Source organism: Arachis hypogaea, chromosome 11 (assembly GCF_003086295.3).
Source record: "Arachis hypogaea cultivar Tifrunner chromosome 11, arahy.Tifrunner.gnm2.J5K5, whole genome shotgun sequence".
Classification (NCBI taxonomy): domain Eukaryota; kingdom Viridiplantae; phylum Streptophyta; class Magnoliopsida; order Fabales; family Fabaceae; genus Arachis; species Arachis hypogaea.
The window spans coordinates 131,655,278-131,667,543 of NC_092046.1; the positions used below are offsets into that span (position 1 = coordinate 131,655,278).

Sequence of the window (12,266 nt, forward strand, 5' to 3'; positions counted from 1 at the left end):
TTTCACATACTCGAGCCAAGGCATCCTGATGGATGATACCAATATGGTTGTCCCACTTTCCAGACATGAAAGCCCTGATCCCTATGTCCTCATAACCCAGTGTAGCTCTAATTGTTTCTTTGCTTAAAGTAAAATAAGTGTTTTTGACATATGAGTGAAGTTCACCTTCATGAAGAATCCGATTGGCATAGAACTCACGCACTAAGTTTGGATAAACTGGTTTTCTAATTTTAAAAATGGGGGATCATTTCAAATCATGAAAATTGGATTGAAAACCAATTCCTTTATCAGAAAGGGCAAGATCAACAAGAAATGAAGCACATAGATGCCGGTTTACCAAGACTTAAGTGTGAAACTCATAGGTTGCACAGGATATGAAGCGATAGAGATCATAGTGAAAGTGAGATTTACCATATTTGTTTTTGAAGTCCAGTGAGTCAAGGTTGGCGGGCTCTCGGGTATTCTGAAGAACAGGATGCCTGGTTCCTCGAGAAGGACGTTGAGAAGGAGCAGAGCATCCAGATGGGTGTGGAGTGGAGCACCGTGGTGGAGAGGGTCGACAAGAAGGAGGAGATGGATGATTATCTTCTTCGTGCATGGGCTTTTTAGCCTTCGTTCCTTTCCCTTTGGATGAGGTTGCTTCCTTGCGTGCAGATGAGTCCCTTGGGTGAATGACCTTACGTGCCATAGATTCAGAGGAATAAGATATATGCGAGGAAGAAGAGTGTGAATGGATATGAATATGAGTGTGTGTTTGTGGATGTTTTGATGAAAGAGGGTTTTTGGAAGAGATGTGAGTTCCGTTACTCCTCCTTATGGGTAACTTCTTTCTCATATTGAATAAAAATGGAATGAAGGAAGAGAAGATAGAAAGTGGCGAAGAGGAAGGAAGGTGGAGAGAGGTTAGGAGTGAATAACTGTCATAAATGCTTAGTGGGAAGTTTCTCCTTTTAAAAACAAATGCAATTAATGAAACGATTTTCAAAAAACAAATTGATTTAAAAATTAAAAGCATGGTAACCGAAAAGACTTCCATGAAAAGTGGTGAAATATTGACCTAGATAAGACCTTGAAAAGAACTTGATGTGAAATCTCATGAATATTTAAAATTAAGAAAAATAAAGAATTATTTTTTATTAAAAAAATAATGAGCCCATATCATAGAATTTGTCTTATATAGACCCAAAGGTGGCAGTAACAGACTTGGGCTCAGAGTTCCAGAATTCTTAGATTTGATTAAGCCTTCCCTCTTTTTTTAAGAGTTCATCACTTGCCCAATTTTGTCTTCCTACTACCTATGAGACAAAAACACACAGAGAGCAGAAAATCACCAATTATTCAACAGAATTGGAATCCCTCATTCCCAGATTAGTTCTCAGCATACAAAATCTATCTTCACATAAAGATTTTGTGAAGATATCAACCAGTTGCTCTTCAGATTTTACAAATTGAATATCGATAGTACCCTTTTGCACATGTTCTTGAATAAAATGATATCTTACTTCAATGTGCTTAGTTCTAGAGTGCAACACAGGATTTTTGAAAAGTTTATTGCACTCATATTGTCACAAAACAAGGGTATACTATCAATTTTCAGTTTGTAATCCTCTAATTGAGTTTTTAACTAAATTAATTGTGAGCAACAAGCGGATGCGAATATATATTCAGCTTCAGCCATGGACAAAGCAACAGTGGCTTATTTTTTACTTGACCATGTGTTTAGGGAATTGCCAAGAAAGCAACACATTTCCGAAGTGCTTCTTCTATCTACTCGATCTCCTGCATAATCTGCATCACAATACCTACTGCACAAAACTAAATAGATTTACCATATCATAAGCCAAGATCACATGTCCTTAATGTATCTAATGATTCTCTTAACGGCTGAAAGATGTGACTATTTTGCATGTGATGGAAATCTAGAACATACACCCACACTTTGAACAATGTCCGGCCTAGAGGAAGTAAGATACATAAGAGATCATATCATTCCTTTATACCTTGTTTCATCAACATCTTTGCCATTTTCATCCTTGTCAAGTTTAGTGTTTGGATGCATGGGAGTACACATAGGTTTGGAGTTTTCTAAACCAAATTTCTTAATCAATTCTTTGGCATATTTTCCTTGGTGAATAAAAATACCATTAGGAGTTTGTTTGATTTGAAGACCAAGAAAGAAAGTTAATTCTCCCATCAAACTCTTTTCAAACTCACTAGTCATTAGTTTTCCAAACTCTTCACACAAGGATTCATTTGTCGAACCAAACACTATGTCATCCATATAAACTTGAACAAGCAAGATGTCATCATTAGATTCTTTTATAAATAGAGTGGTATCAATGGTACCCCTTTGAAAACTATTTTGTAACAAGAAGGCACTAAACCTTTCATACCAAGCTCTTGGAGCTTGCCTAAGGCCATAAAGAGTCTTTGAAAGTTTGAAAATATGATTAGAGAAATCTTCATTTTCAAAATTGAGGGGTTGAGCCACAAATACCTCTATCAATAAAACCATTTTGAAAGGCACATTTAACATCCATTTGGAATATTTTAAAACCCTTATAGACAACATAGGCAAGAAGCAATCGAATTGCTTCCATTCTTGCTACCGGAGCAAATGATTCATCAAAATCAATGCCTTCTTCTTGATTGTAACCTTGGGCCACTAGTCTAGCCTTGTTACGAATAATACTTCCATCCTCACCCAATTTATTTTTGAAAATCCACTTAGTACCGGTTACCTTTTTACTATTAGTGTACGGTACAAGTGTCCAAACCTCGTTTTCCTCAAATTGGGACAGCTCATCTTCCATGGCTTTTATCTATGAGGGGTCTTCTAGAGCTTGATTCATATTGAGAGGTTCCAATTGGGACAAGAATGCAACGTTACTTGCTTTTGCTTATGCCTTGTGAAGGATCACCAATGATGAATTCATAAGGGTAATTCTTCAGAAGTTTCCATTCACAAGGCTTTTGAGAAGAGGCTTTGCCTTGACAAGTTTTAGATGAGTTCACTGTTTTGAATTCTTGATGAGAGGACTTTTGCATAGTCTAGAAATTCACAGATAGATTCCCGTTGTAAGTATAGTTTCTAAACCAACAAGAGTCCTTTCATACAAAAGTTTTGGTTGTCACAAGTAACAAACCCCTTAAAATTGATAACCGAAGTATTTAAACCTCAGGTCGTCTTCTCAAGGAATTGCAGGGAGGTGTTCTTATTATTGGTTATGCAAAGGTATATTTTGGTATTTTTAAAAGGTTTGAACAAGGAAATAAATTGACAAGAAAAATAAATTAATAATTAATAAAACTCTTGGCAAGGTATGAGAATTAGAAGTCGTATCCTAGTTATCCTTATCAACGGTGATGAGAATTGGGTTTTAATCCCACTTAGTTAACCCTTACTAAAAAAAGGAAGGTCAAGTGGACTAATCAATTTGATCATCAGGTCCTAGTCAATTCCTAAGAAAAGACTAGAGTTATTGGAATTCAAATCAATTAGCAAAAATAACAATTATCAATCACGATGAGTTTGATAATTCAATAGTCTCCAATTAATCAATTAAAGCCAGGAATATAAAAAGCTAAATAAAAATCATAAATCTGAAATACCTCAATTACATTAATAAAAGAAAATCAATCTAAATATAAAGAGATCATAAACTAAATTGATAAAATAAATAAAAGGAACATTGAACCTGTGATTGCAGAAGATGAAATCTTAATCCTAATATAAATCCTAATCCTAATCCTAATCCTAAGAGAGAGGAGAGAACCTTTCTCTCTCTATAAACTACATCTAAACCTAAAATTATGAATTATGAATTGATTCCCTGAGTCTCTGCATGTTCCCTGACTTTAATCTGTGTTTCTGGGCCGAAAATTGGGTCAAAACGCGGCCCAAAATTGCCCCCAGCGTATTCTGTTATTTCTGCAGATCGCGCAGGTCACACGTACGCGTCATCCACGCGTACACGTCATTCAACATTTTTCCTTGCCATGCGTACGCGTCGTCCACGCGTTCGCGTCAGACACACGAACGCGTCACTGCGCTTTCTCCATTTTGCACGGTCGCGTGAGCCATGCGTTCGCGTCGCTTCTCGCTGGTCATCTCCTTAATTTCTTGTGCTCCTTCCATTTTTGCAAGCTTCCTCTCCATTCTTTAAGCCATTCCTGCCTTATAAAGCCTGAAACACTTAACGCACAGATCACGGCATCGAATGGTATAAAGGAGAAATTAAAATACACAATTTAAAGCTTTAGGAAGCAAGTTTTCACTCATTGAATAAATCCAGGAAGGAATTGTAAAGCCATGCAAATCATATGAATAAGTGGGTGAAAAGCTGATGAAAACCACTCAAATTAGCATAAGATAAACCATAAAATAGTGGTTTATCAAATCTCTGCTTGGTTAGGAGACAAAATGAAAATTTCTCCTCCGAACAGAGGAGAAGTTTCTGGACTGACAGTTTCAACAGTTAGGACAGATTTGGAGTTTGTTTAATCTTGAGGGCTTGCTTCAGATTCACTTCCTACATCATCATCTATAATAGCACTGGGTATAGAGTTAGCATCACAAAAAGATACATGTATGGACTCTTCAATAGTTCTATGTTCTTTAAGGTAAACTCTAAATGCTTTGCTATTAGTTGAGTACTGATAAACCCCATTTTTAGGATTTATCTTGTGCTTAATTGAGTGAATTTTATCCATTATTCTCACACTTATTCATAGAATTCGCATGTTTTACATTTTCTTTCCTAATTTTGTGCTATAATTGAAAACATGCTTCTTTGGCCTTAAATTTGCTATGTTTAATCCTCTGTTATTATCATTCGATGCCGTGATATATTTGTTAAGTGTTTTCAGGGTTTATAGGGCAGGAATGGCTTAGAGGATGAAAAGAAAGCATGCAAAAGTGGAAGGAATACAAGAAATTGAAGGAATTGCTAAGCTGTCAAGCCTGACCTCTTCGTACTAAATCGATCATAACTTGAGATATAGAGGTCCAAATGAGGCGGTTTTAGTTGCGTTGGAAAGCTAACATCCGGAGCTTCAAAATGATATGCAATTTGCCATAGTTGGCATGTAGTTAGGCAACACGCACGCGTGGATCACGCGTACGCGTGACCTTTCAAAAGTTCAGCAACGCGTACGCGTGGGTGACGCGTACGCGTGACAGAGCCACGTGCTGTACATATCAGAAAATGCTGGGGGCGATTTTTGGGCTCCTTTTGGCCCAGTTCCAAGCCTGAAAACACATATTAGAGGCTGCAGAGTGGGGGATTCATTGACACAACATTCATTTACATAATTTTAGGTTTTAGATGTAGTTTTCTAGAGAGAGAGGCTCTCTCCTCTCTCTAGGTTTTAGGTTTATAGGTTTATTTCTTCTCAATTTCAGAATTCTACCTTGCTTCAATTTAGGTTTCTTCTACTTTAATTGTTCTAGTACTTTGGTTTATTTATTTCTCTTGTTGATTTGTTTATTTCCCCAATTTGGTTTATGAATTCTCATGTTAGATTTGATTTTCTATTTAATGCAATTTGAGGTATTTCATATTTATGATTGCTTTCTTCAATTTATGTTATTGATACTTGCAAATGGTTGTTTTGGATTTTATCATCGTTTATTAATTTCTATGTTTTTATGTTGTGCCTTCTAAGTGTTTGATAAAATGCTTGGTTGGGTTTTAGTGTAGATTTCTCTCCTTTTGGCTTTGGTTGAGTAATTAGAGACTCTTGAGTTATCAAACTCCTTTGTTGATTGATAATTGAAAGTTGCTAGTTAATTTGGATCCCTCTAAAGCTAGTCTTTCCTTAGGAGTTGACTAGGACATGAGGAATCAAATTGATTTATCCACTTGACTTTCCTTCATAGTTAGAGGTTAACTAAGTGGGAGCAATGGACAATTCTCATCACAATTGATAAGGATAGCTAGGATAGGACTTCTAGTTCTCATACCTTGCCAAGAGCTTTATTAGTTATTAGTTTATTTATTGCAATTTATTTTCTTGTTCCTTATTCAAAACCCCAAAAATATATTTTTCCATAACCCATAATAACTACACCTCCCTGCAATTCCTTGAGAGATGACCCGAGGTTTGAATACTTTGGTTTATTTTTATAGGGGTTTGTTACTTGTGACAACCAAATGTTTGTATGAAAGGATTCTTTGTTGGTTTAGAAACTATACTTGCAACGAGAATTTATTGTGAATTCTTTACCATCAAAAATCCATTCATCAAAATAGCGCCGTTGCCGGAGAATTGCAAACGTGTGCCTTATTATTGGTTATTGTAAATATTATGAATAATTTTGCTTTTTTATTTCTTTGTTAGTGTTTCTAGTTTTAGGAGTTTATTTTCATCAATTCTTATTAGTTTTGTTTTTACTTGCTACTATGAATTCTCACCCCTTTGGCTACGGGTTTGGTTCAAATTATGTTGTAGGGAATGGACGCTATAATGAGGACATGCATCAAGGTTGGGACAATCAAAGATGGGAGGGGCCACAAGGATTTGATCAACCCTTTCGGCAACAACCTCCTCCAATGTGCCATGAGAAACAACCATTCTACGATGCATCCCAAGACAATGGTTATGGTTGACCTTTTCGTGACAATCAACCTACACCAATTTACTATGAGCAAGAGCCATTCCAAGGTGCGTACCAAGACAATGGATATGGTGGACCCCCTTGTAGTTACCAACAAGCCCCACCATATGCCTATGAAACCCCTTCTCAACATAGCTTTGAACCACCATACTCACAAGTCCCCTACTACCAAACACCCTCATACAATCCTAATCCTTATCCACCATACCAACCACCTTATGAACCATAAGAACTGATGAGCGGATAATTTATACGCTTTTTGGCATTGTTTTTAGTATGTTTTTAGTAGAATCTAGTTACTTTTAGGGATGTTTTTATTAGTTTTTATGTTAAATTCACATTTCTGGACTTTACTATGAGTTTGTGTGTTTTTCTATGATTTCAGGTATTTTCTAGCTGAAATTGAGGGACTTGAGCAAAAATCAGATTCAGAGGTTGAAGAAGGACTGCTGATGCTATTGGATTCTGACCTCCCAGCACTCAAAGTGGATTTTCTGGAGCTACAGAACTCAAAATGGCGCGCTTACAATTGTATTGGAAAGTAGACATCCAGGGCTTTCCAGCAATGTATAATAGTCCATACTTTGAACGAGTTTAGATGACGTAAAAGGGCATTGAACGCCAGTTCTACGCTGCTATCTGGAGTTAAACGCCAGAAACAAGTCACAAACCAGAGTTGAACGCCAGAAATACGTTACAACCTGGCGTTCAACTCCAGAAAGAGCCTCTGCACGTGTAACATTCAAACTCAGCCCAAGCACACACCAAGTGGGCCCCGGAAGTGGATTTATGCATCAATTACTTACTTCTGTAAACCCTAGTAGCTAGTTTATTATAAATAGGACTTTTTACTATTGTATTAGACATCTTTGAACATCTTTGGATGCCTAGTTCTTAGATCATGGGGGCTGGCCATTCGGCCATGCCTGGACCTTTCACTTATGTATTTTTAACGGTAGAGTTTCTACACTCCATAGATTAAGGTGTGGAGCTCTGCTGTTCCTCATGAATTAATGCTAAGTACTACTGTTTTTCTATTCAATTCAACTTATTCTGCTTCTAAGATATTCATTCGCTCTTCAACATGAATGTGATGAACGTGACAATCATCATCATTCCATATGAACGCGTGCCTGACAACCACTTCCGTTCTACCTTCGATTGAATGATTATCTCTTGGATCTCCTAATCAGAATCTTCGTGGTATAAGCTAGATTGATGGCGGCATTCATGAGAGTCCGGAAAGTCTAAACCTTGTCTGTGGTATTCCGAGTAGGACTCTGGGATTGAATGACTGTGACGAACTTCAAACTCGCGAGTGCTGGGCATAGTGACAGACGCAAAAGGAGGGTGAATCCTATTCCAGAATGATCGAAAACCTCAGATGATTAGCCGTGCTGTGACAGAGCATTTGGACCATTTTCACAAGAGGATAGGATGCAGCCATTGACAAGGGTGATGCCTCCAGACGATTAGCCATGCAGTGACAGCGCATCGGACCATTTTCCAGAGAGGATCAAAAGTAGCCATTGCCAATGGTGATGTCCTTACATAAAGCCAGCCATAGAAAGGAGTAAGACTGATTGGATGAAGATAGCAGGAAAGCAGAGGTTTAGAGGAACGAAAGCATCTCTATGCGTTTATCTGAAATTCTCACCAATGATTTACATAAGTATTTCTATCCTTATTTTATTATTTATATTCGAAAACTCCATAACTATTTTATATCTGCCTGACTGAGATTTACAAGATGACCATAGCTTGCTTCATACCAACAATCTCTGTGGGATCGACCCTTACTCGCGTAAGGTTTATTACTTGGACGACCCAGTGCACTTGCTGGTTAGTTGTGCGAAGTTGTGATAAAAAGTTGAGATTACAATTGAGCGTATCATGTTGATGGCGCCATTGATGATCACAATTTCGTGCACCAAGTTTTTGGCGCCGTTGCCGGGGATTATTCGAGTTTGGACAACTGACGGTTCATCTTGTTGCTCAGATTGGGTAACTTTCTTTTCGTTTTCTTTTCAAAAAAGTTTTCAAAAATTTTTCAAACAAATCTTTCAAAAATTTCTCATCTGTTTTCGAAAAAAATAAAAATGTTTTCAAAAATATATTTTTCTTCAGAATTTTTAAGAATGAATTCTAGCGTTACATGAAGCATGTTGAAGCCTGGCTGGCTGTAAAGCCATGTCTAAACTCTTTTGGACTGGGGTTTCACTTATACTCAAGAGAAGAGCTTCTTTGTCTTTCTTAGCAAATTAGCTGATGCATGTAATTACATACTAAAGCTTGGCTGGCTATTAAGCCATGCCTAACCCTTAGATTGGAGCTTTAGACTAAAGAGCATAAGATTCCTGGAATTCATATTAAAAATTTTGGAATCCTTATTTTTCTTTTTCAAATTAATTTTCGAAAAATACCAAAAAAATTAGAAAATAAAAAAAAATCAAAAATATTTTTCATGTTTCTTGTTTGAGTCTTGAGTCAAGTTGAAAGTTTGGTGTCAATTGCATATTCATCTTGCATTTTTCAAAAAATTCATGCATTCATAGTGTTCTTCATGATCTTCAAGTTGTTCTTGGTAAGTCTTCTTGTTTGATCTTGATGTTTTCATGATTTGTGTCTTTTCTTGTTTTTCATATGCATTCTTGCATCCATAGCGTCTATACATGAAAAATTTGTAAGTTTGGTGTCTTGCATGTTTTCTTTGCATATAAAAATTTTCAAAAATAAGTCTTGATGTTCATCTTGACATTCAAAGTGTTCTTGGTGTTCATCTTGACATTCATAGCATTCTTGCATGCATTCATTGTTTTGATCCAAAAATTTTCATGCATTGCATCATTTTCATGTTTTTCTCTCTCATCATTAAAAATTCAAAAATCAAAAAAATATCTTTCCCTTTTTCTCTCTCAAAATTTCGAAAATTAGATTTGACTTTTTCAAAAATTTTTAAAAATCTAGTTGTTTCTTATGAGTCAAATCAAATTTTCGATTTAAAAATCCTATCTTTTTCAAAAATCAAATCTATTTCATTTTTCTTAGTTATTTTCGAAAATTATAAAAATATTTTTCAAAAATATTTTTCTTAATTTTATCTCATAATTTTCGAAAATAACATCATTAATTAATGTTTTGATTCAAAAATTTCAAGTTTGTTACTTGCTTGTTAAGAAAGATTCAAACTTTGAGTTCTAGAATCATATCTTGTGATTTCTTGTGAATCAAGTCATTAATTGTGATTTTAAAAATTAAATCTTTTTCAAAAACTAATTTCAATCATATCTTTTCAAAAATATCTTCTTATCTTATCTTTTTCAAAAATTTGATTTCAAAATATCTTTTCTAACTTCCTTACTTCTTATCTTTTCAAAATTTGTTTCAACTAACTAACTAACTTTTTGTTTGTTTCTTATCTTTTTCAAAACTACCTAACTAACTCTCTCTCTCTAATTTTCGAAAATATCTTCCCTCTTTTTCAAAAATTCTTTTTAATTAACTAATTATTTTAATTTTTGATTTTTAATTTTCGAAAATTACTAACCTTTTTCAAAAACTATTTTCGAAAATCACTAACCCTTTTTCAAAAATAATTTTCGAAAATCCTTCTTTCTCATCTCCTTCTAATTATTTATTCATCTACTAACACTTCTCTTCATCTCACATCACTGCTCCTATCCTTACCCTTGTGTTTGGATTCTTCATTTTTCTTCACCACTATTCCTTTTCTTCTTCTACTAACAATAAGGAACCTCTTTACTGTGACATAGAGGATTCCTCTTCTTTTCTTGTTCTCTTCTCTTTCTTATGAGCAGGAACAAGGAAAAAGGCATTCTTATTGAAACTGATCCAGAACCTGAAAGGACTCTGAAAAGGAAACTAAGAGAAGCTAAATTACAACAATCCAGAGACAACCTTATTGAAAATTTCGAACAAGTAAAGGAGATGGCAGCCGAACCCAACAACAATAATGCAAGGAGAATGCTTGGTGACTTTACTGAACCAAATTCCAATTTACATGGAAGAAGCATCTCCATTCCTGCCATTAGAGCAAACAATTTTGAGCTGAAACCTCAATTAGTTTCTCTGATGCAGCAGAACTGCAAGTTTCATGGACTTCCATCTGAAGATCCTTTTCAGTTCTTAACTGAATTCTTGTAGATATGTGATACTGTTAAGACTAATGGAGTAGATCCTGAAGTCTACAGGCTCATGCTTTTCCCTTTTGCTGTAAGAGACAGAGCTAGAGTGTGGTTGGACTCTCAACCCAGAGATAGCCTGAACTCTTGGGACAAGCTGGTCACGGCTTTCTTAGCCAAGTTCTTTCCTCCTCAAAATCTGAGCAAGCTTAGAGTGGATGTTCAAACCTTCAGACAGAAAGAAGGTGAATCCCTCTATGAAGCTTGGGAAAGATACAAGCAACTGACCAAAAAGTGTCCTTCTGACATGCTTTCAGAATGGACCATCCTGGATATATTCTATGATGGTCTATCTGAATTGGCTAAGATGTCATTGGATACTTCTGCAGGTGGATCCATTCACCTAAAGAAAACGCCTGCAGAAGCTCAAGAACTCATTGACATGGTTGCTAATAACCAGTTCATGTACACTTCTGAGAGGAATCCTGTGAGTAATGGGACGCCTATGAAGAAGAGAGTTCTTGAAATTGATACTCTGAATGCCATATTGGCTCAGAACAAAATATTGACTCAGCAAGTCAATATGATTTCTCAGAGTCTGAATGGAATGCAAGCTGCATCCAACAGTACTCAAGAGGCATCTTCTGAAGAAGAAGCTTATGATCCTGAAAACCCTGCAATAGCAGAGGTAAATTATATGGGTGAACCTTATGGAAACACATATAATCCATCATGGAGAAATCACCCAAATCTCTCATGGAAGGATCAACAAAAGCCTCAACAAGGCTTTAATAATGGTGGAAGAAATAGGTTCAACAATAATAAACCTTTTCCATCATCCACTCAGCAACAGACAGATAACTCTGAACAAAATATCTCTAATTTAGCAAACTTAGTCTCTGATCTGTCCAAGACCACTGTAAGTTTCATGAATAAAACAAGGTCTTCCATTAGAAATTTGGAAGCACAAGTGGGCCAGCTGAGTAAAAGGATCACTGAAATCCCTCCTAGTACTCTCCCAAGCAATACAGAAGAAAATCCAAAAGGAGAGTGCAAGGCCATTGACATAACCACCATGGCCGAACCTGTAAGGGAGGTTGAGGACGTGAATCCCAGTGAGGAAGACCTCCTGGGACGTCCAGTGATCAATAAGGAGTTTCCCTCTGAGGAACCAAAGGAATCTGAGACTCATCTAGAGACCATAGAGATTCCATTGAACCTCCTTATGCCATTCATGAGCTCTGATGAGTATTCCTCTTCTGAAGAAAATGAGGATGTTACTGAAGAGTAAACTGCCAAGTTTCTTGGTGCAATCATGAAGCTGAATGCCAAATTATTTGGTATTGAGACTTGGGAAGATGAACCTCCCTTGTTAACTAATGAACTGAGTGATCTGGATCAACTGACATTGCCTCAGAAGAAACAGGATCCTGGAAAGTTCTTAATACCTTGTACCATAGGCACCATGACCTTTGAGAAGGCTCTATGTGACCTTGGGTCAGGGA

The 12,266-nt window shown here is 36.4% G+C and overlaps 1 protein-coding gene and 1 non-coding gene across 2 annotated transcripts; both read right to left on the reverse strand.

Moving 5' to 3' along the window:
* Positions 1–2,468: 2,468 nt before the first annotated feature.
* Positions 2,469–2,813, reverse strand: LOC140176205 (uncharacterized mitochondrial protein AtMg00820-like). The gene has a single exon (XM_072206119.1). The coding sequence runs from the start codon at positions 2,811–2,813 to the stop codon at positions 2,469–2,471; it is 345 nt and encodes a 114-aa protein (XP_072062220.1).
* Positions 2,814–10,966: 8,153 nt separating this feature from the next.
* On the reverse strand, positions 10,967–11,074 carry LOC112725261 (small nucleolar RNA R71). The gene has a single exon (XR_003164381.1). It is a non-coding gene; the product is annotated as a small nucleolar RNA R71 (small nucleolar RNA).
* Between the last annotated feature and the right edge of the window lie 1,192 nt (positions 11,075–12,266).